At 48.0% G+C, this 27942-nt stretch overlaps 8 protein-coding genes across 8 annotated transcripts; 5 read left to right on the top strand and 3 right to left on the bottom strand.

Moving 5' to 3' along the window:
- The first annotated feature begins 1801 nt into the window (after positions 1-1801).
- Positions 1802-3709, top strand: BDW43DRAFT_274036 (pectin lyase fold/virulence factor). The gene is made up of 4 exons (XM_032041694.1): positions 1802-2335; positions 2388-2727; positions 2788-2868; positions 2943-3709. Exons 1-4 carry the CDS (start codon positions 2190-2192, stop codon positions 3549-3551), a joined length of 1176 nt encoding a protein of 391 aa, XP_031901228.1. The 5' UTR covers positions 1802-2189; the 3' UTR covers positions 3552-3709.
- A 2831-nt stretch (positions 3710-6540) lies between these two features.
- On the top strand, positions 6541-8826 carry tyr1 (tyrosinase; the record flags this gene model as incomplete). Its single annotated transcript, XM_032046934.1, has 8 exons — positions 6541-6739; positions 6799-6929; positions 6991-7320; positions 7370-7678; positions 7734-7849; positions 7907-8236; positions 8297-8606; positions 8677-8826. 8 exons carry the CDS (start codon positions 6541-6543, stop codon positions 8824-8826), a joined length of 1875 nt encoding a protein of 624 aa, XP_031901229.1.
- Positions 8827-11460: 2634 nt separating this feature from the next.
- Positions 11461-13359, bottom strand: BDW43DRAFT_299737 (L-Aspartase-like protein; the record flags this gene model as incomplete). Its single annotated transcript, XM_032044772.1, has 6 exons — positions 11461-11585; positions 11635-11852; positions 11912-12238; positions 12422-12601; positions 12665-12815; positions 13344-13359. 6 exons carry the CDS (start codon positions 13357-13359, stop codon positions 11461-11463), a joined length of 1017 nt encoding a protein of 338 aa, XP_031901230.1.
- A 1726-nt stretch (positions 13360-15085) lies between these two features.
- Positions 15086-16927, bottom strand: BDW43DRAFT_61092 (uncharacterized protein). Its single transcript, XM_032050298.1, has 5 exons — positions 16271-16927; positions 16103-16207; positions 15815-16036; positions 15615-15757; positions 15086-15554 (listed from the first exon to the last, which is right to left on the bottom strand). The coding sequence occupies exons 1-5, from the start codon at positions 16442-16444 to the stop codon at positions 15146-15148; spliced, it is 1053 nt and encodes a 350-aa protein (XP_031901231.1). The 5' UTR covers positions 16445-16927; the 3' UTR covers positions 15086-15145.
- A 273-nt stretch (positions 16928-17200) lies between these two features.
- On the top strand, positions 17201-19456 carry BDW43DRAFT_274069 (amino acid transporter). Its single transcript, XM_032041695.1, has 6 exons — positions 17201-17253; positions 17352-17537; positions 17589-18052; positions 18116-18139; positions 18207-18532; positions 18583-19456. The coding sequence occupies exons 2-6, from the start codon at positions 17464-17466 to the stop codon at positions 19015-19017; spliced, it is 1323 nt and encodes a 440-aa protein (XP_031901232.1). The 5' UTR covers positions 17201-17253; positions 17352-17463; the 3' UTR covers positions 19018-19456.
- A 2517-nt stretch (positions 19457-21973) lies between these two features.
- BDW43DRAFT_61147 (uncharacterized protein) lies at positions 21974-22797 on the top strand. Its single transcript, XM_032050299.1, has one exon. It carries the CDS (start codon positions 22294-22296, stop codon positions 22762-22764), a length of 471 nt encoding a protein of 156 aa, XP_031901233.1. The 5' UTR covers positions 21974-22293; the 3' UTR covers positions 22765-22797.
- Positions 22798-23001: 204 nt separating this feature from the next.
- BDW43DRAFT_318940 (pyridoxal phosphate-dependent transferase) lies at positions 23002-24732 on the bottom strand (the record flags this gene model as incomplete). Its single annotated transcript, XM_032048791.1, has 6 exons — positions 23002-23251; positions 23307-23474; positions 23541-23818; positions 24046-24363; positions 24423-24489; positions 24545-24732. The coding sequence occupies 6 exons, from the start codon at positions 24730-24732 to the stop codon at positions 23002-23004; spliced, it is 1269 nt and encodes a 422-aa protein (XP_031901234.1).
- A 974-nt stretch (positions 24733-25706) lies between these two features.
- On the top strand, positions 25707-27357 carry BDW43DRAFT_299740 (major facilitator superfamily domain-containing protein; the record flags this gene model as incomplete). Its single annotated transcript, XM_032044773.1, has 6 exons — positions 25707-26022; positions 26071-26133; positions 26200-26405; positions 26445-26774; positions 26862-27222; positions 27320-27357. 6 exons carry the CDS (start codon positions 25707-25709, stop codon positions 27355-27357), a joined length of 1314 nt encoding a protein of 437 aa, XP_031901235.1.
- Positions 27358-27942: the final 585 nt, after the last annotated feature.

Below are 27942 nucleotides of genomic sequence, written 5' to 3' on the forward strand. Positions count from 1 at the left end.
TACCCGACATAGAGGATGAATATGTGGCTTATACCAATATCCATCGCAGAAATGGCGAATAGGTGCTGGAAGTATACTAAGGGGACCGTTTTGTGATGTAGGTCTATCCAAAGGCTCTTCTCTAGTGAACCGAAAAGCATGCTTATGTGAACTTACGCCAAATCGGCATTGTAGTTGGATTAAGGCAACCACCTTCGTATATCCCATGAATTTACATCCAATGAGCCAACTGGCTTTTCTCCTACCTTTCTACCCCATGCAATAAGCCGACCGAGTGACTCCAGTATTGGTTCGCCACCACTATCCCCGCACCGCCATCACGGATGAAAAAGGAACGACCTACGCTGTATTAAACGATAAGACCATACAGACCAAGCCTTCTCTGAAATGACACTCGTATACACCTGATTCAGTGCATGAACAATAAAGAATACTCTGTCCTGATATTGATCCGTGGTTCGGCTGACCCGGACGAATGCGATATGTGCCCAAGTATTAAATATGAGAGCCTTTGCGGGGGAGACAACGAAACGGCTCCCAGTCAACACATATAGCGCATTATTCGAGATTGCGTTTCAGTCAGATGATGCAAGGAGCAATGAAGGGGCTACGGTTCTTGGCGACTGGATTCCGGACAGCCGGGAGCTCACATTCGATCCACAGGAGAGTCAGGTTAGCACGGGTGAATGAGGATTGATGTTGCAAGCGACTTTACGTGAACGTCGTGGAATGAAGGAGTAGGGTAGTCGTGGCTTGAAGAGTGAGAGTGCCAGGGCTATCGCTCACCACTCCTCCTACCAGACTTATCGGTTGTGACGGAGGATGGTTGCGTCCCTCAGGGCTGAAGATGTTCATCCGCAAGCTACCTTGAGTGCCGCGGTGATCACATGTACCTTGTCTTGTGGATAAGAGTCTTGGTGGTAATTATATTTATTCAATAATGCAAGAGAGCCCACGTTCGAGAAGGAGAATAGTCTCGGAATATACGGGCGATCTTGTATCATATCACTAAAGGACTTTGCAATCTCTGACGAGGGCGAAAAGAGGACTTATTCCCCATTTACGACTCTTCATTTCATTCACCTGTCCGTGTTCATGTGCAAGACTACTCTTAAACATGAGCTATATCTGAAGAAATTATACGGCGCCACGATGTCTCTTCTAGGCTGACTAGTTAACCCCAGTTAAATTGGAAATGTCACTATTGATTCCAATGTAGCACGAGAAAGCCTCGCGGTTGGTGACCCGGTCAAAACCAGGGACTCAAAGCCGCACCATGGCTGGCTATTTTCACTAGTCCAACGTTGGATGGAACAGAGAGACATTTGTATGCTTGTGCAGGTCTAGACTGAAGAAGGATCTCGTCTCAATCTTTAGGGTTGACGGCCGGCGTTAGTTCTTTCTAAAAGTGGCCCTCAAGGGTCCGTCGTGGCAGATAGGTGGTACGCCAATATCACTAATCAGAGAATCCTTGTCTTTCGGCTGCTGCCCGTCTGCCGGTGATCCGGGCTCAGGCTGGGATTCTGTCAAGGTCATTATCTAGAAGCGTAGCGTTCGGTGGAAGACGACTGATCATTTCCGGACTCAGCCCGAAGGACCTGGTCCCTGAGAAAGCCCTAGCGGTGGACTGAGCGGAGTGAACAACTATAACAGCCTGTATTAAGAGTTAACCGTGGTGCGATTGGCCGGAAGGAAAAGAAAGAGTGATGGCGAGGCCTAAAAAAGGCCACGGAGATCCACTCCGTCGGTTAAAGAGCCGCGTTGGGTCTTAGTCCGGTGGGGGAGACGAGCTTTTGAACAACCGATAGCATCGGAAGATTTCTACCGGCATGAATTTATGTCTGACATTCAAGCGTTTGCGGTTTGAGGTAAATTATGCCAAGACCAACCCCTTCCCCTGCCCCAATTTCGTTTGATAGTTCGGTAAACTGGGATGCCATACGAACCCTTCCGCAAAAGGTTCCGGGACACTGACAAGGTCTCCATCACCTGTTCTTAAACTGAGACCTGATGGGGCAACGGCGAACTTGCGCAGGGGGCTATGAGATGGGTGTTCAATGCCACGAGTCAAGTGCACAGACACCATTACCGCTTATAAAGTCCGTCTAGGAACGACGACCTGAAGGAGGGTTTTCAGAAGAGAACCGAGACCACGCATTCAGAGCAGGTTGATCGATCATAAACGCAAAATGTATTCCGTTATCCTTCCCATGCTGGCGGCTCTGCTGCTAAGCCCTGTCAACGCAGCCGGGGTCAAGGGCTCGGCCTTCGGATTTGCTCAAGGAACGACGGGAGGAGGAAACGCAAAGCTCCAAACACCTTCCAGTCTCGAAGAGTAAGTTGCAAAATCTGGTGATCAGAAAGAGTCTATCTAATGTAGGAAACAGGTTAAAAAACTGGATCAGTGACGATGTCCCGCGTGTCATCCTCATCGACCGGGAGTGGGATTTCACTGGCACCGAAGGCAAAACCACCGGCAAATGCTGCAGTCAAAAGACGACCACGGAGTGCCCAGGTGGCTCGTCCAAGGGTCAGGCCTGGATTCAGGACAAGTGCGACGATGGTTCCTGGGTTTCTTGCACCTACGACAATGCCGCTAGGAACCCTCTGTCTGTTGGCAGCAACAAGAGTATTGTGGGCGTGGGCAACAAGGGTGTTCTCAAGGGCAAGGGTTTGCGCGTGATGGGTGGCCATAACAATGTCATTATCCAGAACATCCATATCACGGTGGGTCATCACATTATTCTTGCAACAATAAGCTCGTCCCAAAGGCTAATTCTCCGGTAGGATTTGAACCCTCAGTACGTTTGGGGTGGTGATGCTCTCACCCTGGATGGCACTGATAACGTCTGGATTGATCATAACAAGGTATGCTGGCTGGCCTCCTTCCGCGCTTTTCCCCTTTTGAGTCTCGTAAGGCCTCTAACAGTTATTCTCTCTAGTTCTCTCTTATCGGTCGCCAGATGATTGTCAGCGGCTGGAACAAAGGTGGCCACGTTACCATTTCTAATAATGAGTTCGACGGTATCACCGAGTGGTCGGCTGGCTGCAATGGCAAGCACTACTGGTCTCTCCTTCTTCTTGGTCTGGAGGATTGGTATACGTTCTCTGGGAACTGGCTTCATGACCTTTCCGGCCGCGCTCCCCATATGGGCACCGACTACACCAAGTCCAAGATCTATTTCCACGGAGTCAACAACTACTTCCAGAACATCGATGGCCACGCCTTCGACGTGGACACAAACACTTGGCTCCTGTTGGAGGGTAACTATTTCGACAACGTCAAGACCCCAATGACCGACCCCTCTCTCAAGAAGGGCGCTCAGTTGTATACCACCCACACCGTCAACTCCGCCGGCGCCTGTCTCTCGCCTTTGGAATACATCTGCGAATGGAACCGGGAGGGCGGCAGCACTGGCACCTGGCCCGACCGCACAGACCAGTCGGTGCTGAATGCATTCTCCAGCCTCAAGGCTCACCTGATTGGCCACACTGGTGTCGCGGATGTCCCTAACAACGTCAAGGCCCACGCGGGTGTTGGCAAGTTGTAAGCGAGTTCCATGCATTGAATTGATAAGGATGAAGGCGAGCCGGGAACGGTAGTATCATAATTCGTCTTGAGTTGTATCATACTTTCGAACATTAGTTTGTAAATATCTCTTTCTCAACCTCGGGCCTTCTTGAATCAAGAAAAAGACAATCTGCCGAGGTTCGCTTTCGTGAGCAATACCTTTAGGCTTTAGTAGTAACCCATTCACTCTCTCCGCCTTGAGCTTCGTATAACTTAGGTATTGTCGTGATAGGCCTTGTCTGAGAAGCACAGTATTGTGTATAAAGTGTCCTGACGCCAAAGTAATTTACTGCGAATGTGTCCATTCACGCTCTTCTTCTTTACAGGTGGAGACCTCCCACAACCAAGTCCCCACCAGATGTCAGCTTTTGCACAGTTTTGTACGCCATTGACGTAAAGTCTGACTTGCTTCGTAAGATCTGCTCCCCATATTTGCTGGCGGAGGACGTCGGGATAATACGAGAGCGGACCAAAAGTGGATATCTGCAAGTTTTCTGCATTTATCAAATGCCTCCTATAAGGAAAGGTTCTCTCTGTCGCGTAAAATCTGTACCCTAAAGGTCCTCGCTTTACAGTAAGTGTTGTATCTGCGATGATCATCTTGGTTCCCTTGGCCCTCACTACAAGATAGATAACTTGATGGACTAGAAAGGGGTAGACTGTGAGCGAACAGCCTAAAGGCCTTGCCTGAGCCTCCGCCGGTTACAACAATGATTCCATAGCTGAGATCGAAGTTACCGTCCGAGGACATGACGATAGGTAATGGGCCGTTCCAACTCTCATTTATAATTCTGCCTAAAAGGTAATAAACATATGCCATTCCTTGTGGCTCAAGGAATCTAGGCAGGGCAGGCACATCAAAGTCCCTTAAACTTGATTTGGCTGCACTCCTGTCAAAAATGGGACCGTTAGAGGTCTCTAATCACACATCACAGTTTTGCGTCTCTGTCTTTTGGCTTCTTTTTTCGTCAATCTCATTGGCTAGAACACCTCAAATCATCAATTCCGCGGCTTAGTGTTCCGAAACCTAAATGGATCACTCCATAAGATTGCTGGGAAACAATCAATTCCATCCAATTACATGACCTGGATGTTAATCTGGTCATGTTTATAAGTAGGGGTGTCAGTGCATGCTCTTCCTCGAAGGGGGGAGAGTTAAGAAGAGGGCGACGGAGAAATGCGAAAAATCATCCCCCAGAACTGTTTTGTGCAGATCATTCGGGCATCTTTTCGCCCTCTTCGTTACCAGTTCAGAATGGCGAACATCCGAGACCATGTATAGGTCATGCAACTCGTCCGGACAGTGTGCCAGTGGTATCCCGATCCGACTAAGGCCGACGCCCTACTGTAGCAGGGCTAGAACCGTGGGGACGCGGGGACCTCTCCCAGTCAAGATTATCCTGGTGGAGGGTGAAATCGTATTTCCATATGCAGGCGTGGCATGTTGATTTGCTGTAGCGATCATCGCCTAAACCATTATGCCAATCATAGCCATCGCTAAGACCCCGATGATCAACCGCCAACCTTCTCCATAGAGACATACAGTACCCTACCTTGCATATGCTGCGTATTAAGTGTGGGACCTATTTAGTCATAAGTTGGGGTGAACACGATGTATGCCATATGTAGCTATGTATAATCCTTTCGCATGACTCGCGTCTAGATGGGCCCTCCTGTGCTAGTAACCTATGCAATATGGCGTCGGTCTCCGTTGCGTTGCTTCCAATTGGGAGACTGAATGAGGAGGGGTCAAACTAGTATCAGCATTTTTAAAGAACGAGGACTTGACAAAAGTACTACCTCTAAGCCCACGCGATATGATAGGACCTTAGGGGCTCTGGAAGTATGCAAGCCACAGCACGGCCCGCTTCGGAGCTTGCTCTTTGTATCGAGCTTAGCGTGATAATCCTCAACTGCTGTGGATATCTCTTTCACCTTCCTGGTAGGTAGATTCTCATTCCGCAACGGAGGTGCTCTCGTGCAGCGTGCACCCATAGCTTGCTATTGATTTGTAGGAGTACAGTTGTTCAATATTCAGGCATAGTAAACATTACAAATCATGGTTTCTTTGGTTTCTCGACCGTACCTATGTAACACGCAATTTAGGACTCTCCACACTCTGTCATTAGCGTTTGCCCGGAGGGCTGATAGTCTAGGACTGTATACTCCTTAATTCGCACCGATCTGGCCAACCTGCGCCCCACCTATGGCACGGACATGATATCATTATGTGGTGGATACCCATTGGATTCGGGGTTATTGTGAGTCGACCATCCCCCGGAAATACAAGCTGCGGGCTTTAAACGAATGGAAACAAGCACTTCCCTTCCAGGATAGGGACAGTGAAATTAAATTTGAGGCATGTGTATCTGAGCGCTGGAGAGGTTCCATGCCCTCATTTCTCTAAATATTGTGCACAGGTCTTTATCCCACCATATACCTCACACGGTGTGTTGTATATACGGAGTATCAGTTTAAAGCTTGGGCCTATCAATCGCACGACAATGCAGATTCCGGACCAAGTAGGGTTACATTAAATCTGCAGATATTCTCGTTAAATTATTAAGGATTATGTGGGTAATTTTCCTTTGCCAATCATACCAAGCCAGCTAAGGTGGAGTGCAGGAGGAAGGCATGCAGCCTGGCATATGATACACTCAACAAATTCCCAATACGGTAGTGTAGATTCTGTTGACGATATATTAACCATCCAGAAGGCAAAAATAGGGTCGAAATAGTCGTCGTATTGGGCATATCTGCAGAGGCACGAACGAACAGCACTAACATGACGGCCCAACCCATTGCTGCACTGGTTTGCATATAAGCCGCGCGTAGAATATGGAGGGATACAAATATTGACTAGACCCCTTGGTTTCCTCTAGCATCTTTGCTCTCAAGAGGTAGTAGTCTCAACACAGCCAAGCGTCATTATCAGGTCCTTCGGAAACACCGTAAGACCCTCACTTAGTATGGCAAACCAAGAGTCCTACGCTATTACAGGTATTCCTGTCGAGTCAGGCGCATTCATTCCAGTCCGCCGCGAAGTAGACGAATGGTACAATGACAACAGCCGGCAAGCCCAGGTCCAAGTGTCCCTTTTCATTCTGGCATTACAGCGGTTCCAGAATATTAGCTACAAGGATAAACTTTCCTATTTCCAGATTGCTGGTTAGTCTCGCGAACCTAGAGGCTGATAATACATTCCATAACTGACGATGACCTTGTAGGTATCCACCACGAGCCTGTTGTAACATGGGACGAGAAGGATCCTCCCAAGCCCAATCCAAATGGTGGGTACTGCGTACACAATAACGTTACGTTTCCTACATGGCATCGACCATACATGCTCGTGTACGAGGTGAGTCGTCTTGTGTTTCGTTTTTCAAACCGACCTGGACTTTTCTCTAATTACCTCTCAGCAACGCCTTTACGAGCTCATGCGAGTCATTGTCAAAGAAACAGTGCCCGCGGAACACAAGCCAGAATGGGAAAAAGTGGCTTCACAGTGGCGACTCCCATACTGGGACTTCGCGAAAGGCATCATAGATTCTAGGACAAGGACACTAGGCGTGCCAGTTCTCTGCACGAAGGACATGGTTGAAATTCTAGACCCGTCGAAGCCGCTATCGACAATCACTGTCCCCAATCCTGTCTACAAGTTTACAGCTGAAACCCTAATGGGAGAGTTAGACGATCCTTTCAAGATTCCGCCGGAAGAGATAGACGACACTGGAAAGAACTTCTACCCAGTACGCCCCTACTTCGTTTTATCTTTGTTCGCTCGCTAATTGGTAACAGTGGGATAAATGCAAATCCACCACGAAGTATGGCTTGATGAAGGATTCAGCAAGCACCGAAGACGCTGGGCAAGATGTGAAGAAAAGCAACCTGGCCCTGAACGTACACCCCTGGTATAGGGACAATAAGGCCCCTTATGATCCTCTGGAGTCCCTGACCTATGAAGTTCATCGCCTGTTCTCATTCAAGTTTAGTAACTGGGGCGCATTTGCATCCACAAAATACTTCAACCGGGATAATCCACGCAAAATTCCCGCAGCACAGACGATGGATATACTGTCCCTTGAGTTTATTCACAACAACGTTCATGTAAGTCTCTCTAAGTCACTGGTAGGAAGATCCGCATTGACAGGATGTGTCGTAGAATTGGGTTGGGGGTACAGACTATCTTCGTTCGGGAGACGAGAGGTTCTGGGGAGCAGGGCATATGAGTAGTATCGGTGTGGCATCGTTCGATCCAATCTTCTACCTGTATCACTGGTGAGTACACACTCGTTGTCAAAGTGGAAGGAAGGAACAATCGTTGATCATATCTAGCAATGTTGATCGGCTTACCGCTATCTGGCAAGTTCTGAACCCAGACCACTGGTTTGACAAACCCCAGCAAGGCGACCCTTTACCAGTAGATGCTCTCACACCATTCCATGTGGATACTAAATATAAGTACTTCACATCAAACGACACCCAGTCATGGCGTAAGCTTGGATATGACTATGACACAGTGAAGCAGCCAGGAACAAACAAGGATCGGTCCATTTCAGAGGTCAAGAAACTAATTAATGAGCTCTACGGCCAGCCTGCCCTCGACGTATTTGGAGATGATGCGAGAGCCCAGGACGACTACGTGATCAACGTGGTTTATGATCGGTATGCGATGATCAAGGCACCTAGTCTCGTTCCGCGTATATGAAAGCTGACATGGCATAGATATGCCCTCAACGGCATCCCGTACACAATTGTATTTTATTTTGAATTCGAAAAGTTCCGTAAAATTGTCGGTGGGGTCTACAACTTTAGTACTAAGTTGCGAAGCACTCATGAAGGAGGTTGTGACAACTGTGTGAAGCAAAAGAATGAAGGTGTCCTATCCGCAGCGCAAGTCTCATTGACCTACACCCTACATAAGGGTAAGGAGTGGCATGGTTTCAACAGCCTGAAGCCTGAAAATATTGTTCCCTTGATCCGAAACCGCTTGCGCTGGGTTATTCTAGGTAATGATAATACCGTGAAGTTCGAGGTGAGTTCTATATATCCTACTCCACTCCTCTTGATATATGGTACTAATGAAGACTGTCATTTTGATCTAGTCCCATGGACCGCCAGCAGCTTATCCGACGTGGGAGTCGTTAAAGGTCATTCCTTCACACGGAACGATCTCATATCCGACTAGAGACGGCAAGTTCGAGTTAGGAGATCTCCCAAGCTACGGGCACTATGATCATATCGATTTGGCCTAATCAGTGGCTGGGTTTGGAAGACTAAGCTTGTTACATCCATTGTCCAACTCACTACCAAGTAGCAGTGTTCATATTTTGCTCTTTGGGATCATTGCGCTAGCTAGGGCCTTTACTCTGTACGGTCCCCCGATTTTCTGTCCAGTTCAGTGACTGTACCTCAATATTTCGTCGTCCATAGTTGCATTCATGCATCCTTTGCCTGCTCAATTACCTAGCCATTAATCACCTTCCCACCATATATTAGATATCGTCTTTCCATGTAACGTGGTTAGCCTTCGATGGTAAGTTAACGACAATGAACATAGAAGTAATAGCTACATCGCGTAGCTTTTTAATCGAATTGCCTATAGTATGGTTACGGTTCAGTTTTATGGGTAAGGACCGCGATAGCTAACACGGATCGGGACGAAGAAAGACTCCATGCAAGGCGGAAACTCCAGCCTCTTACAGGTTCAGTTGGACTCACTGCGGCAGGAAAATCCGAGAACAACTCTTCTCTGGCCAGTCTATGGTCAGATACCCTTTCCAAGGGGCCCATGGTCAGGCGCCTATTGATCTCGCTTCCTTGTCGACCCCCTACCAGAGTTATTTGCACTTCCAATCGTTTCAGGCGACTCCTGGGCCACCCATGTCGGACGTCTGGGGATTAACATAGGCGTCTGGGATCAGACATATGGATCTATACACATTGCCTATTCATGGAGGTTGACCGAACATGTTCGAATGTATTGCGTATAAAAAGAGGTCATTTTGGAGGGTTACCTCTGGCATCAGGTTTAAGAGCCAAAGGAAAAGCCTTCGTATCATTGACAACCCAGCACTTTTCAGGTAGTTGTTAAACCCCAACGCAATGCATCATCTCTCTATTGCCATTTTTCTCCTCTAAGCTTCGGCCTGTCTCACAGCAGCCTGGAATGCGGCCGCCTGCTCGAACACTGACTGCACGAGCTATCTTACTTTACTCGCTAGCGAAACGGCCTATGGCTGCGTTTAGCTTGTCGGTATCGACGGGACCAAGTCGATGAAGGCCAGCGATGTTCCCGAAGGTTGGACATTTATCGCAGGAAGCGGAACCAGTTGAGACAAATTCCGTTAGTCTAGAGGCGGGAGATGCTATAGACAGGGACAAGGGTTCCAGTCTTTCAGCTTTCCATGTACCCCCTAGCTGATGCACCAGGTGTGTAGTGCGAGATGTAAGACTGGGCTCTGATTACCGTATGTGAGGGACGAGAAACGTATCTCCGCCCGGTTCGAAGGCCAAAATAAGGTGCATAGTTACCTCCTTTGGGGACCGTAGGCTATCGGCAAATTGTGGCTCTTGCGGTTGAAACGTCAATGCAGGACGATGAATAAGCATGGTTGCCAGTTCCCCTAAAACGAAGAGCCATAAATAGGTAAAGTCGGGGCAGCTTATAAATTTACGTGCAACGGCAGGCCCTTGAACTGTAAAAGAAAGGAAAGCTGGGACCGCGATAGGCGGTCGCCACGAACCGGAACCGAGTCTTAATCTTGTTAAACCCAACTTGGTCCAAGCCTGCAGAACGTATCCGAGAGAGATGAAGCGTCCGTCCAGAACGACATGCTTTCCACGGTTTGGCCGAGCTTGAAAATTCACTTTGCCAGGTCGGCACTGTACCACTCAGCATTCCAACACCGGCACCTAGAATGGCTCGACGGATAATGAGCTGGGCGAGGTGGAACGATGATTCTTCTAGGACCTTCCGCACGATGATGAGGATGGCCCAGTTGAATATTACTGGACGGCACCCAAACCTGTCACTGGTGTAGGAACAAGAAAGGCATCCGATGAGCGCTCCTAGGGTGAAGGTTGCTACCACGATACGCTGTATCTTAACACTTGGGCTCTTCTCTTCTCCTTCAGTGTGAACTGTGCCTATTCGAGGGAAGCGGTGTGTGAAATCTGTCACTGAAACCCATCCACCAAGATTAGGTTGGTTGCATCCGAATACAATGGAAGCAGGGCATTGATCATAAGAAGCTGGGCTAGCGTAAGAGCACTTCCACGAAGGCCCATGATTAACGGCGGTGACTCCATTGACTATACTTTGGACTGGCACATCACGCGATAGTATAGTGTAGTAAGGAAGGATGTGGGAGCTGCTTGCTACGGAATCAGATATTGATATTTTTATACTGCATCCTATCCATTTCCATCATTTCTGCAGCTGCTGAGACATCAGCTGAACAGAGGTACGTTTTCTGGGGTCGGGATAGAGGTCTAATCCGGAGGCTCGCAAGAGTTATGTCTGTAATACGCCTTAAACCCGTCTTATTTTGACACCGGTGCTAGGGCTGACGCATGGCCGTAAGCCCTGGGGACGTGGAGACCTTCGGTTTATGGTCCTATCACGTGGGATAGCTCTTTGGTACGTAAGATACATACTCATCCAAGCCTACTCTCCGTCTGTTTCAACTACTTGTCCTTTGTTGACTCATTTCTAGCTAAAGTTCCATATTCAAGTGACGGATTCAGGGATATCGTTTATTGTGGTTCCATTTAAGTTAACCATCTCTCAACAATTCTAACGCACAACCCACATATGCCCACCTAGCCCCCAGTGACCCTTTTCAGGACGTCGTCATCTACCATGAGTTGACTGGAGCCAAGATAGTTCAGTGGACCGCCAGCGTGCTCCCATCTAAATTCTCCGATGCCTCCGTGCTTTCCTTCAATACATCGAGCAGGATTCGATCTTGCTCGCTAGCAGATTTACACGCCTCGTAGACCACGTCGTGTGCTCGTTGTCTGCCGACAAAACGGCGCCAGCCCCATCATTACTGTCTCACCGACGATCAGGCCCCTCGCGGAGTGGAGATTCTTCTTCAGGGAGTTGTCCTTGACACATAGCCCGGAAAGGGCAAAGATAGTCTGGTGTAATGCGCCAAGCACATATGTGGAAGACTCAGGAATTGCCATCCACTCTAAATGCCACGGCCCAGACGCACAATTAAAGTCGACAACCATAGCATCCAATCCCAAGAATGCGCTATCTCGGGGCAGCTTGCTGTAGCAAGAATAATTTCGCTGGAGATGGGATCACGCTTTTGTGGCATGGGTAATGACGCACCTCCGAACGGCGCGGCCACCTCATCCGGTTCATTTGATGAAATGAGGATTATATCGAGAGCGATCTTACCCAAAGTACCGTCTACGACGGCCAGGAAGTTCAGGATCTCTGCGATGTTATCCCGTGCGACATGCCATGTTATCATGGGGTCTTCCAAGCCAAGCTCCTTGGCTAATTGTGCCCGCACGCGAATGCCAGTCCTATCCCTACCCAAAGAGGCGAGAGTATCCGCTGCCCCACCAAACCGCACAAGCAGACACCGCTGTTCGATTTCGCAAATCCGTTCCCTACGTGTAAGAATGCTGGAGAGATAAAACGGCGCACTTGTAGCCAAAGGTACAAGGAAGGACATGCTGCAGGTGGGTTCGGCCGGCCATAGGACTAGATAACAGATTACCAGCGCCATGCGATGTTCCTTCACGAACTGCAATCGAAGCTCGACTCACGTATCGCGGTATCTCTCTACCAAGACTTGCAGAATGTCAATGAGCTTCTCCAGTTCCTACTTCACCAACTGCAACCCTCGTTCCGTCTGAAGCATGCTGGCATCGGTCTTAATGTCTTGCGTGCTAGCGCCCCAATGGATGTATTTTGACAGTTCCTCCCGCGTGTTCTCTACCAATTGCATCACCAAGGGTAGAACGGGATATCCGACAATTTGGGTTTCTCGCGATAGCCTGTCAAAGCTGTTTTATCATTTTTCGTCAGTGCGTGGTCGGGGAAATCTGAAGACGTGAACATTCACATACTCTAGTTCAACTTTGCCAAGAACTACGATTATCGCATCTCCAACTTCTGGCGGAGTAGCTTCGACTTTGGACTCGGCTCGCGCCAAAGCCGCCTCCGTCTGTACAAGGAAGTTTGCATATGTCTCATCTGTGAAGGTATCCCGAACCTCTTCTGTGCCGAAAAGGGGTTCGAAACATTCGGCAGTCCAGGGCCGAGATAGACACCACAAAGGAAACAATAACTTCCGGCAAAGAGCTCAGGTGAGCATAGAATGAGTAGAAGTCAGAAAAAATAAGTCTAGGTTTATTAGGAACTAGATCTATTAATCGGAAGTTGGCTTCAATTGTTCCGGATTTTGCGTCATTTGGAGAGCCTGGAATAGGGCCTTATCCCAAGGAATCACCGATGCTCCGCACTTCATCTGTGAAGAGCGTGGTGTTATTGCATTTATCTACAATATCCCTATGAAAGATTATGTGTGTGTGTGTGTGTGTGTGTGACGGGGCAGGGGGGGCAGTCGATCTCACTAACATTAGTTATCAAGCCCCTACCATTTTTTATGCTGCCAGTCTGTGAGTGCAAGGTGATTTCTTAGTTTCTTCGTTTATTTTCGTGCTTTCTTCCTCTCGTTTCCATAATTATGCAGTATTATATTCAAGAGAGCATGGGTTTTCGAAACTCTTGTCGACCTGTACCTACTTTGAGAACACGGCATTCTCATGGATCCCCTATGATCACTATGAATGCTACTATGGGATAAGGGTTGCTTCAGTAATTGTAGTTATATGGAGTAGTCACCATATCTTCCAGCGCGGGCTGATGCTCCTCTATGACCGATGATTCCAAGGCTCAATCCAATTGCACCAGAAATTTCCCCCGAGGTGGTCCATACAGTTGTAACTCTTCTTTCCAGATCAGCTGTGCTTCTAAACGAGAGCGAGAGCTATGAGAAAACGAGGTCTGGCTCAACAGCGGACACTGTAGAATGTCTTCGGCAAGCAGCTTCCTACCTTCATCTTATAGTCGAACAATGGGAGAGCCGCCCGACCCAAGCTTCATGGAACACCACATTGCGGAACCCAGCACGATAATCGGCGGCCCTCATTCCACGGCTGATATCGTACAACCAACATCATTTCCGACCTACAGACCTTCTTTATGGGCGCCCTTATCTATTGATGAGATCAATCAAATGGAGGAATTTGAGTTTACAAACCCTTTCCTATTTCCTTAGGAGGGATGATGACCTGGGACGGAGCAGACCATTTTTCTGCGACGAGAGCGTGCCTTAATATTTTCAGGCTGTCAATTAGAAAGACTTTGCTAACCTTACCAGAGACTAAACAAACCTTCAATCCACCAAATCAAGCGGACCACTAGACCCCTACAACGGTTATGCCACAGCCATGGAATGGAACTAGACCGTCTAAATCACTCATACAGTGCCCGTATTGCTATCGTCTCTATTCCAAAGGAGGCCATTGTCTCGACTACACTCTCTTCCAGGCAATGTTGGGGAACTTTTACCATGAATTGTGGGCGCTATCTCGGCCGCGACAACAAGACCAACAACAACAGGCCGGCTTTAGAAAGGGCTCTAGAGCAACCCAGCCCTTTGCGGCAGCCCTACTTTGGCTTGAGGCGTCCCTCAATAAACAAAACATATCACAAAAAAGCGCCAAGACCCAGCTACTCCCACGTGTAACGTATATACTATGGAATTAATTAGATTAATATGGTAGGTATAGGGATTGTTCCACGGATAACTACGGAAAATTGCATATAGTACGCCGTACCACATTGGGAATTGTTGCCGCGAGCAGGGATGAGGCAAGGTGCTTTGACCGTTGGTCTATATTGCTTAGTTGATTATTTTAGTGCTCTTTGAGGATACCACCTGCCCGACATGTCTTAGTCCTCTCCTAGCCCTATCCTAACCCTATCTTAGTCGTCTCATAATCCAGCCATACTAGACAGGGATCTGACCAGGATTAAATCCATGAATTGTTGACAATGGCGAATTTTACGCACTAGTCTTACGCGTCGTCCCATTCCGTACTTTTGTTGTTCTCTCTCTTGGATCTCGTATGTAGCAATGGGCCAATTGGCTTTCGAACAATGGACCGACTCCCGGTCGTGAGATTCAGTTGGAGCTCCCGTAGGCAGGAAAACATAGGAAAAGCATATCGCCCTAAATGCGTAAGGCCGAGAGGGAAAAAAAGGAAAAAAGGAAAAAAGGAACTATATATACCATTCAAAGTTTTCTACCACTAGACCTAGTACTACTAGTCAATGTCCACCATCGTAAATGGCAAAGTGGCGAAGGACGGAGGCGACTCCTCCACAAGAGGTATGTATATATGAACCTTACACGTAGTTGACAATTCTCCAGATCCAGATCATAATGTTCTCAGGACGCTATAAAGTGTGTCATCACAAATAATTATTCGTTTTGCGATTTTAAAAGCCCGATGTACAGATTTGCGGGACAAATAGAATAGTCATTTTACTGGATGCATCTCGTACGACTCCTCCAAAATCCACTGTCGGGTCTCATGGATGATCAACTGTCGCGAATTCTGGCTTTCGTGGGATAGTCGCGTCCCAGCTAGATCAAGGTCCTGATCGCCTCTTGAGGTATTCGGACCTCGGGCTTGTGAGGCGTGCTCCGATCCACTCGTAGCTGATTGTTTATAGTATGAGGTCCCCTTTTTGTTTGCGACACCTTGGCCCCAGCCTGTATTGAACGCGATTATGAATGGTTTGAGGCAGGGGATCGTCGCTATCATAATGCTACAATGGAGGAGCACTATCGTCACGGTCAGGCTATCGGAGAGATGCAACGGCGCGTCGGAACGGAAGAGCTCGTCGTTCAGAAAGGTTTGACGGACGATGGCTAGGACAATTATTCTGCGACAGGTCCACAACTTGGGTTAATTCAGGGCTGAAGGTATGGGGGACGCGACGTACGAGGCCCGAGTTCCAAAGGCAAATATGACTGTTGCCTTGTCTTTGCGACGCATTTGGATGCTCCAAACTAGGGCAACACTTAGGGTAATCAGAAAAGCCTCGATGATTATATCGAACGCGGTGACTGCCTTCCAAGCGATGTTCTATAACTACGAGTTAAGCCGGACTTTATCTGCCCGAGTAGTGAGGGTTCAACGTACCAAGTTGTGACAATGGTCCATAATAGACCATTGGTATTTGGCGGCACAGCTGACCGTTGTGGCCACCATCGAGGCGATCACCCATAGTGCCGTGGACACCAAAACCATATTGCAGCCAAGTAGGTATACTTTCTCCCGACCTAGTCGTCGCAAAAGGAAACCCACGGAAGCTTTTGCAGCTCCGTGGCCTGCCAGAAAGAGAACATTGGCGGCGTAGAGCGCCTAGCGTACGGTGGGTAATGTTATGAACGTTTGTCGATACCTAGTTTGAAGGAGGAGTTGCATTACCTGTCCAGCGCGCCCCAAATCCGATGCGGATATTTCACTTTGGGTTCTTCCCAACCCGTGCGAGACTCCATGCATAATTGTTCCCACGTGGGCTATCCCAAAGGCCTGGTGTCAGGAGGCGTAGTGAGCATCAATTGCCCACTGCTGTATTCGCAAGGACTGACTTACACCTCCTGCAAATGCTGCGATGTCATCCACCCTAACAGGGCCATTGATTGTCAGTCGCATGTACAGACGGATCAAACAGACCATGATCATCCATGACATGAACATTGTCTCGACGATGACGAGCATGCCGCTCCGATCGGTGGATGTTATTACATATGGGATGTACTCGCCCATATCGACTGGTTCCCTTTGCACGAGTGAGACATATCCGATCGGAAAAGTGAGATGTCGACAAGGAGAACGTGCTGACTGTACTTAAATGCCATAACTCGCCCTGGGATCCTAAGACCGATCAAAGATCGATAAGATGCAGGGATTCCTATTCCTTCCTTTTTCCCCCTTCCCCGTCCCACGATGATTTATCCGCTTATGCACGGTCTTGAAAGGATTCGACGACGAGACCATTTCTAGTGGAAGGTGGAGAGGGAAAGAAATTTTGTTACATCCATCGGTCGCTTCTAGCCTCCAATCCTCGTGGCTACCAATCATCTCCGAGACATAAGCACGCTTGGCCAGGGCTTGGTAAACCAGGGGGTGGGGAAGGCGTGGAAATCTCCAAGACACTAGGTGCAGGGGCGCAATTTATATCCTGGATAGCGTTGCACCACCACTCATTTAGCTGGCGTAGTATTCATCATCTTAGCGTGTCAACCCTTGTCTAGACTCAAAATTCCGGTTTAATGCAACAATTCCCCCATACACTTCATCTACTCCCACCCTGGCGTATTTCCTCAAGGTTGCCTCTTTCTCTCCTCCTTCTACCATCCACGCTCTCTACTTGGTACATTTTCCTCTGCCACGGTAAAGTGCAAAGTGTATTCACGATGTGGAAAGGGGAGTCAGTTACGGCGGAGGCGTATCCCACTGCTCAGGACGATGGCGTATCCGCAAGAGGTGGAACAGTGCAGGATCGCAAAGATATGTGGCGGGTGGGTAGAGATCAGGAGTTGAACGTGAGTACAGACAAAAGAAGACTATGCAAGGTTTGTGGCACTCTCGTTGACTAATCGGATGTAGAGAAACTTTCGATTTCTATCGGTTCTGGGATTTACAGCGGTGCTGATGTGCACCTGGGAAGCAGTTCTCTTGTCCGTGATGCCTCAACCATCCACGTTTCGTGTGGAAACATGATAATTAGCTGACCGATATGTAGTGGTTCATCCTATGGTCTTACCGATGGCGGCAAAGGGGGTATGATCTATACTTATATCGGTGGCTTGTTTGGATTTAGTTTCGTGATCCTGTCCATGGCTGAAATGGCGTCCATGTCGGTATATCCGAGTCCACTCGTCTTCTTCAAGTAGCTGATTTGTTCTAGGGCCCCAACATCCGGCGGTCAGTATCACTGGGTGTCAGAATTTGCTCCCCCAAGCTGCCAGTGTATCTTGAGTTATATTACTGGCTGGGTCTGTGTCCTCGGATGGCATACGGGCATCGCAGGATGCTCCTATACTGTGGCCAATATGATGGTGGGCATCATTGCGATCAACTATCCCGACTCATACACCTACCAGCCATGGCATGTTACACTGCTGGTTATCGCAGTGGCATTCGTTGCGCTACTTTTCAATACCCTTCTAGCACAGAAGTTGCCCTTAATTGAGGGTATTATTCTTGTAATCCATTGCTTCGGCTTCTTTGGGATCCTCATTCCTCTATGGGTTTTATCGCCAAGGCCATCGGCTGCAGAGGTATTCAGCTCTATTGAAGATCGTGGAGGATGGGGCTCTAATGGTCTATCCTGCTTAGTCGGGATAGTTGGGCCAGTCTATGCCTTGATAGGTACGTTCTCGTCACCATCAATCCCACTTCGAGAATCATACTAACATCGCATGTCTCCTAAAGGCCCTGATTCCGCCGTTCATATGTGTACGTGTTGCCCCTATTTGATCCCGTTATTCCAGTATGCGAATGAAACGATGCTAACAGAAAATAGCTGAGGAAATCCGTGACGCTTCTCGGGTTCTTCCCCTCGGCATGATCTGGACCCTGATTCTCAACGGCTCCACGGGCTTAGTTATGATCATCACCTTTGCCTTCTGTATCGGCGATATCGACGAGGTTATGGCATCTCAGACTGGCTTTGCCTTCATCCAAGTCTTCCTTAACTCGACCGGTTCTGTTAAGGCTGCGACAGGCATGACTGTTGTGATTATGGCCATGCAATTCTGCGCCGCTATCAGTAACGTAGCTACCACTTCACGACAGGTCTACGCTTTTGCACGAGACAAAGGGCTTCCATTCTCTGATTTCTTCGCTAAGGTTCGACTTGATGAGCCTCCTGTTCCAGGATAGTACTAACTATACATCAGGTCAACCCGACATTCACGGTTCCACTAAATGCCCTATGCGCAAGTCTAGTCATTGTCTCACTGCTCGCTCTCATCAACATCGGCTCCTCTGTTGCCTTCAACGCCATCATGTCGCTTGGTGTTGCAGCTCTTCTCTCCTCATATATCATCTCTATTTCCTGCGTCCGCCTCCGTCGCTGGCGCAACCAACCTTTACCACCTGCCCGATGGAGTATGGGGAAGCTCACCCCGTTCATCGACACCGTCTCTCTTCTGGTTCTGGCAATCTCGTGGACCTTTAGCTTCTTCCCTCTCACCAGGGAGGTGGACACAACTACCATGAACTGGGCTGTCGTCATCTTCGTTGGCGTTGTTATGGTCTCTCTGATGTATTACTTCATGCACGCTAGGAAGGTTTACAAGGGCCCGGTTGTGAGGGTAAATGTCATGGGATAGTCGAGATTTACCCGCTGTATATAGAATGCTGGTTCATATTGTTTCATGTTAGGCAGTAAAAGTTTCTTCTTCTTTTCTCAATTCAATTTAATACTACCTTTGGTCCTATAGATCAAATCTTAAGCAAACCAGGGCAACGGAACAAGCAATACTACGAATATGACGATCTGGTGGAATCATACCTGGAGGCTGGAAACCAAGCAAGAGACCGAACGGGCCGCAGCCTTCGGTCCACCCGAGTAAGGGAGCAAATATGGCTCATATCGAAGGTTTCCTTGCAACTCGTGATATACCTACCTCTACTTAAAGGACGCCGATAGCTTACGCTGTCTTTTCTTCTATATAGAGATACACCACCTCAAACGACTTCTTTTCATTCTCCCCATCTCTAACCGCCTCCCCACCGCAATCCTACACTATGACCCTCTTTGACGTCCTCGTAATCTGTGGCGGCCCAGCCAGTCTCTCTGTAGTCACCGGCCTCTCCCGCCAATTACACCGAGCCCGTCCTCTACCACTCAGGCATGTACCGCAATGCACTAACCGAGCGCATGCACGACGTGACCAGGTGGGATCACAAGTCCGCCGAGGAATGTGAGCGTCGCGAACGATATCCTCTCCCGCTACGACACAATTCAATTCGACACCGAGGCAAAACAAGTGGAAAAGATTGTCGATGGTTATTCCATAACCTTCGATGCCCATAACCGGTTTTAGACCGGTCACAAGTTAGCTCTTGTCACCGGTGTTTAGGACAATTTCCCCAATATTGATGGTCTGCGGGTTATTGGGCGACGGGGATGTATGTGTAGCCCTTTCCTGTGTCCGAATGGTATTTAGTGGTTAATTTGCGGGGGCATCTTTCACTGTCTCTTCTGTCATGGTTTTGAGGAACGGGGCTGTGCATCGGCTGGTGTCCTGGTTATTGGGGATATAGGCAAAATAGCGCCTGCTATGCATGTGGCGTGTAGGGTGAGATGATTTACGGATTCGGTGACCATCTACACGCATGGTGTCGAGGAACTAGGTCAAGTGTTTGAGAACGCTGAAGGAGCGGGCATTAAGGTCGATAAACGACCTATTTTGCGGCTAGTCAAGCGGGCAAGTAAGTCAGAGGTACACATTGTCTTTGAGGACAGCACGAAAAACAGAAGGCTTCCTGATAAGTAGCATATCCAAGCCGAAGTAAATATAGTAACTAATGTGTCTAGTCGCACAAACCCAAAACCCAGGTCAATGGGCCCTTCGCGGAACAGCTAGGTTTAGATCTTACCCCAGATGGGGATATCAAGACCACCGAGCCTTTCTACAGCACTTCTGTATCCGGTGGATTTGCTGTCGGAGATTGCGCTGGTCTTATAAGGCTGTGGTAACGGCCATGTCAAGCGGGAGACTTTGGCAGCAGGGGGATTGGCTAGACAGTTACAGGTGGAGCCTTAGGCATCTAAGAAAGTGGAGTAAGATATTAGAGTGGTAGTTATATCCTGGTTATATCAGGTTGCCGCTGAGGCCATAAATTTCAATGAGGATGTACTGGACGGATATCAATTTTTCCTTTTCCTTCTGTTTTTTAGTGTCTTTCAAGGAAAAGATCGTCCAAACTCATTACTCCGCTCGTCTATGTTGTCCGAGTGACCACGGACATTATCCGGCGCTAAAATCGATTAAATGCTCCTTGCGGGAGAATCTCGGAGACTTCCGTGAGTGCCTTTTTACGGGGTTTTTGGAGCAAGCCATGGTGATTGCGTGTAGCGGACCGAATGCAAGAAATAGAAATCCAAATTCAATGTCGAAGGGTATATCCTAATTTCCTCGGATTCATGGATCGCTAAGCGTTGATATTGCATCTGATTCCACAGCAAAATATATATTCCGCACCACAGTGTCGTAATGTAACTCATGGTAACTGGTTACTGTCTATACCCCTTCCTATTAGTATTCTTTATTGCTATCTCTAGTTTTAAACAATTCCTTAAATCATATCTTGTTTGCAAGTATGTACTGTACAATGTTATATCTGCCATTGATGTTCTGTCGGGTTGCGAGCGAAGGTACAGTTGTTATCGAGAATGATCAGAGACGCCCTATTGCCCTTGAATTCGCGAAGACCAAACATCTAGGCCTATCAATGTCTATATACATATCCACGATTGGGATCTTCTTGAGAGCAGTAATGATATATTGAATCAACCAAGGATTGTCAGCCCTAAGGTTCGGGCTAGGGCTGACATCACATGACGCGCTCGTATCTCAACCTCTGGAGAAAACAACGTGGTGTCTACCAGGGGTATATATTACTCAAACCACAATGCAAAAACAGGGACAGTTACTCGTGAGCTTCTTTTCCACGAGCTGTGCCATACTTTGTTTGATTACACTCATGTCAACCGCGCTAAAGCCGCTACGCCTGCGGTCGGCATGTACCGAGGGCATGCGGCCAAGGAGGACAAGGGAGTCGCTGACAGAGCTGCTCGGATCCTTGACATAAATGGGGGGAAAGTATAACGATAATCCGTCTACAGGTACGAGGTAGCGGCGAAAAGGAGGGCTGTAGACGTTTGCAGAATGGACTCACCTGCGAATATCGGGTGTCGATGGTGGGCCGCGCGCCAAAGAAACAAAAGATAAGAGACATTCCGCCGGAAATAAATCCTCCCGCCGTGGACGACGTCGCATAACTCTCTCCTTTACCCTGAATCGTGGGGCGACATATTCAATGGCCCAGCCGCCCTTTTTTCGCTAGGCGACTTTGCTGTCAGTATCGATGGTAACCTCTCACGGAGCTACTTGGACAATTTAGGGGAACTATCGGATTTGGAGGAACTATCGCTATTATCGCCACGGTCAGATAGTAATAATTTTTGTTTTGCGACGGCGCAACCGGATGTGAATCCAGACATTGAGAGTGTGAACGCTACAGTCACGTCGGATCCACAAGCTGCGGGTCGGGGGACCGCACCGACCACATCCCTTGAGGCCACACCTTCACTGATGTCGACAAACGCTCTTGCGTTCTCTGCCCGCTCACAACTATCAGATCGTGTGGCTGCCAATGTGCCAAAAACATATCGCGACAAGTCAGTGGTGTCCCAGTATCCCCATGCCGCGGCACTCATGGAGATCGTCGAGTCGTTGGAAGGTCATTTGCAGAACCCTAGGGCACCCATAGATCGGGCAATGCTCTTGAACCGGCAGGCGATACTCAAGGTGCGGGACATCTTGGGCTCGCACGAATTCTAGTGCCGTCAGAGCTGTCCGTCGTTAGTCGCTACCATTATGGATCTGGTTGTGGGGTTGTACGAGGTGGTTTCCATCACCATTCATCAGCCTACGAATGCGGCCCACGGCGGGTCAACCCCAGATAGCAGCGCTTTCATAAGCACTGGGCAGTCTGAGATACCTTCGGAATTGGCACCAACAGCTTCCTATGCGCATGACGTGCCCGTTTTTCAATTTGGTTGCCTTGAATTCGACCCCGACGAGCAAGAAAACTTCCGGAATGCGATGGTTCGACGGGACCTAGTCCGTTTTATCGAAGCCATTCGGCACTGTAGCCGAGAGATTCATCGGCGACAACTGCTGGGAAACCAAGAGGATAATATAGCAGTCCAGCATGGAGGGTTCCGATCGACTAGATCATGTACGGACCGTGTCCAGCTACAATGGTATCAGGAAATGGAACACCAAGCCGTACGACTGCTTGCCTCAGTTCCGGTCCGATGTTCGCATGGGGATGGAGGGTCATGATGCAAATATAAACTATCCATAGCCTAGCCTCTAACTGCTTTGGAGAGAGAAAGAATGAGTTTCTGATCAATCAGACTGGATGTTTAATTGTACATGATGATGACGAACTGACTCTGCAAAGGTTATGATGTGTAGATACCCCAATGTAGTAGTACCTTTGTCATCTGCTTTAGGAGCTCATTCCCTTCAGATATTGAATCAGATCTAGTTCATACATGTAACCCTTTCCCCCAGGTTTTACTTGCTTGTAGCGTTCCCACCTAAACTAGGATCGTGCAAAGTCTCGTTCAACCGGTCCAGCCCAAGCTTTAACATCGACGGAGGATATGAAAACGTAATCCGGTACCATCCAGTTTGGCCGCTCTCGGCCAAAAAGTTCTGCCCATTACCAACATTAACGCCATGCTTTTGACAATTTTTCAGAAAGGTGTTCGGGTCAGGAATGTTACTACGGAAGATACGAGCCCAGACGAAGAGACCAGCATTTCTATTCAGCTGTATTAGCAGAGGTGATCGAAAAGGTAGGTAGGGGCAAAGCTGACCCGTCAGTATAATATTCAATGCCCTGGAGGTCGAGCCACGAAGTGACGATCTTGTAGCTTTTTGCGAGGCGCTCCCTGTTCAAGTTGAGGAAGTACTGCGTCTTGCCAGTGTCTTCGAGAAGACGGGCCCACATGTCTTGAGCCAGGTAGGAAGGCCATGAGAATAGACTAATATGCCTCACTTGTTAGTAGTGATCTTTATATTTTGGGTAGAGGAGAGAAGTGTTTACTCACTTCACACCATAGGCGGCCTGAATCAGTTGTTCGTTGCGTGAATGCAGAACGCCGAGTCGAAGCCCGCTTGCCCCGAAATCTTTACTCATTCCATACAATACATGGACGAGATTAGGGTCGATAATGCCATCTAGGTCCAGCGAGAGGACCGAAGTGAAGGGCGGAGCAGTGGAATTCTTTGGAACTTCGAAGACGGAGTTCGCGTAGATTTCGTCCGAGATAAAGTGGATGTTGTTCTGACCACAGAAGCGGGCAATTTCGATTAACGCTTCTTTGGACTGGAGCACGGTTAGCAATAACAGTCTTTGGTTGAGGGTTTAAGAGGAATGCACGAACATAGCAGCGTCCGAGAGGATTGTGAGGGCTGGATTGTTAGGGTTAGCGGTCAATTCCAAGATGTAGGAAAGGTAGAGGCATACTTCGCGATAACAACACCGCGAATCTTAGTCGTAGAGGTGTTCCACGCCCGCTCCAGGGATTCCCTATTCGCCGTCGGATCGAATACTTTGTCCAAAGAATATGTCTGGTTATCCCAGAGAAAAGATGCTGGTATCAGCTTGGCCTGACTGCGTAGATGTATATCCGTTGGAAACCCGTTATATAGCGGCTGAGGAATGATGATCCCCTCGTTAACGTTGCACGTGGTCCATGCAATCGAGTCAATTAGGGAAGTAACACCCGATGCAACGATGATTTCATATTCAGAGACTTTCTGACGCGGGCTGAAGTTGGCATTAAAGAAGTCCGCAAGTGCTTTGCGAAGACGAGGAGAGGCGGCAGGTCCCTGACCATAGGTCAAATGGAAGAGAGGATCAATGGTGAACTGCCATGACGATCAATAAGGACGGGAATGGAATAGACTTTAATTGAATGGACTCTAACATTCTCTTTGAGGAAGTTGCTCAGATTTGTTTGAATCAGCCAGTTTTCGGCGAGACCTAAATTGATGCTTTTCGTTATCAAGTTAGAATATGGCCTTCGGGGATAGCAAACAGAGAACATACATCCCTTGGGGATATCTATCGGGGTCATATGGTTTGGAAAGAACTGTATCGTTAAGAATTTTCCAGCCCTGGATATCCTTAATCGCTACTGTTGACCGATTCGACAGATGGTCGGATTGAGTGGGTTCGACGGCTGCAACATACCAGCAGCAGGTTGAGAGTGCAAGGAGATGGCTGAGTATCCTCATGATGGTAAGTCCCAGAAATGACAGTAATTTTAGAAGATTATCAAGTGCTAGAAAATATCTGAAATAAAGAAATATATCGATATCCTAATATGCAAGCCATTCAATGAACCATATATGAACGCGTCTGACCGATGACTACTTCAGCGTTGCATTCATGTCCCCACATGCAACTCCAACAGTCTTTTGACCACTCATAGTATATCTCGCACCCTCTCTGTCGTCATTTGTTACTTAGACGGATGAGGCAGTAGGCAGCCAGCCAGCCACTGCAAGCAACTTCAAGCCTGATGAATCTGTCTGAATACAATAAACACACCACGGTACGTGCCATTGGGGATTCAATTTCCTAGGCACACTTCTGTGCTTCGCATTCGATGGGAGTATGGTATAACCTCCTATGATATGTAGCAACTTCCAAATGTAGTCATAAGGCGTGTTGAATATAGCAAGTTATTGCTCGTATCCCTAACATTGTGATAGAAAGGCCATGATACCGTGTAAAGCGTACGCCCTCTCGATTCTTCCAGCTAGCCACAATAAAAACGTAAAAATAGAAATAATCAGCCAGCCAACAAATGAATTTCCGACGAATGCGGAGGCAGTCCCCTTCCGGTATCGCGGGGACCACTACGGACCGCGTGAGATTCCGACTGGACAACACAGCGGGCCGAAGCAGCGGGCCGTTGAATAAGCTTATTAGAAAGGATTTACTCCGGAGCCCTCATTGATCATTGATTCCGATTATTGTTAAATCATATAGAAGTTTGCTAGGCTAGAATAGTTTGATTTAAAAGCTTCTGAATGTACCATAGGAATGCTCATACTCTAAAGGAACCCTACTTGGTACAGCTTACGACCTGAATCTATTTTTTTTTTACCCATTTACCGGACTCTACAACTAAAGTCCTCGACAGAGATTAATAATAATAAACGGATCTCCAGACTTGCAAGGCTCGAGTCGCTTAGCTTTCACGATGCTGGCTCTCTTCATGGGGATGTTCACTGCCAATCTCGATTCGACAATCTTAGCCACCGCAATCCCGCGTATCACAGATGATTTCCACAGCCTTGGAGATATTGGATGGTATGTCTCGTCTGCCTTCCTCACGTTTGCCGCCTTTCAAACCAACTGGGGAAAGGTATTCAAGTATTTCCACTTGGAGTGGTCCTATCTATTGTCGCTCCTTATTTTCGAACTGGGAAGCCTCCTCTGCGCGGTTGTACCGAGTAGTGCTACTCTGATCACCGGACGTGCGATTGCAGGCATTGGTGCTGCGGGTCTTTGCACGGGTACATTTGTGATTATTGGCTACTCTGTAAAACACGAACGCCAGCCAGCTTTTATGGACGTCATGGACGCAACATATACTCTTGCTTCATTTATTGGTCCGCTTCCAGGAGGTGCCTTCACGGAGAGAATCAGCTGGCGCTAGTACTTCTACGTCAATATTCCGATCGGTGGCGTAGCTGCCTTCATCATTGTGGTCTTCGTCCGGACACCCAAAGCTGCGAACCCCGTAGATGCACCACTGAGGGAAAGGATCCTGCAGCTGGATCCTAGTGGGTGCGCGCTAATCATGGGTGGAGTTGTCTGTTATCTACTGGCATTACAATGGGGTGGACTGCAAAAAGCGTGGTCCGGCAGCACCGTTATTGGCACCTTGATTGGGTTTGTCCTCCTGTTTATCGATTTCGGTATCAATGAATGGTAGTTTGGAGAACGTGCCTCGATCGCGCCTAGATTGTTGAAAGAACGGAGAATCCTTGTTAATTCAGGAGCTGTGTTCTTCAATCCAGGTGGATTCTTCATTCTCATCTACTATCTACCTATCTATTTTCAGTCTATCAGAGGAACATCACCAATTACCTCCGGCGTCTACAATCTTCCCTTTCCTATTGGTGGCATATTCTCAACGATTGCCGGCGCACTCCTCACTACAACGCAACAATTTGTACCATTCATGGTGGTTAGTGCGGCCCTAAGTGCTGTGGGTGGAGGATTGATATATACTTTGGACCAAGTCACAACAACCGGAAAATGGGTGGGTTTCTAGATTCTCGCCGGCTCATCTACTAGATTTATATCCCAAATTCCAATCATGGCCAACACCGCTTGTGTGGAAATGGAGGACATGAGCACCGTCTCAGCGATGGCATTGTTCTTCCAGCTTATCGGCGGCTCATTCTCTGTCTCTGCGGCACAGTCAGTGTTCGGGAATGTGCTCACCCGTCGCATTCAGCAGACTGTGCCTGGTTTGCCGCCATCTGCGGTAATGAGCGCAGGAGCCTCAAATATTCGAACAATCTTTTCTCCAGCGCAACTGTCCAGTATCTTGACAGCATATATAGATGGTGTTAAGGGCACATTCGCGGTGGCTACTGCTCTTTTAGCAATGAGCGCCCCTCTGGCTTTATTGCCTAAATGGGAAAGGTTGAGGCCCGAGAGGCCGCTGTTGACTGACTCCGAGATGGCTGTTGAGAAAATGCAGAGTGACAAACTCCGAGCCACGTGGCTAGGATGGTGGGTTAAGCTCTGTAAGACACTTCAATCTGGTTTGCAATAGCTGCATAGGCTATTCATGAGTAGACGTAAATATTAAGATGGGACAACCGGGTTCGGCGTAATGAACGGTTACTGAAAGGATATTCTAGGTTAAACAATTAAGGTAGATAGGTTGAAATCCGAGAAAAGAATAAAAATCCGGCTATATATTTATTTTTACTAATCTCGGATTTCATTTGCTTTCTTTATTTTAGTGAACTGGTTATTACAGCTATTGCTATTTCTATTATTATATATTATTTTAATATGAATATTACTGGTAAGGTGTGGTCTAGCTAATACTTAAGACTAGCATAGCCAAGGGCTCAGTAAGCAAAGAATAGCTTTATCTTCAACCTTAGCAATATTAAGTAAATATATTGTCAAAGGTATCTCCTATTCAAGGTAGAGGACCTGTCAACTAGGTAAGGATACATAGGCTAAAGATAAAAGGATCAAAGGCAGGCAGTAGATACTATTCAGACAGAAGACTGATCCTTGACCTCCTACTGCTACTAACTATTTGCTAATTTATAGCTGAAGGCTCTACGCCTAAAGGACCAAGAAACCCCGTTGAGATCCTGGCCATTCGGGGGCAGATTGCCCGTGTATATGGGCTAGGGTACATTGTACGATCCTCAGGCCGAATCGCTATTCGATCTGTGGCA

This window comes from Aspergillus alliaceus (genome assembly GCF_009176365.1).
Source record: "Aspergillus alliaceus strain CBS 536.65 unplaced genomic scaffold BDW43scaffold_17, whole genome shotgun sequence".
Taxonomy (NCBI): domain Eukaryota; kingdom Fungi; phylum Ascomycota; class Eurotiomycetes; order Eurotiales; family Aspergillaceae; genus Aspergillus; species Aspergillus alliaceus.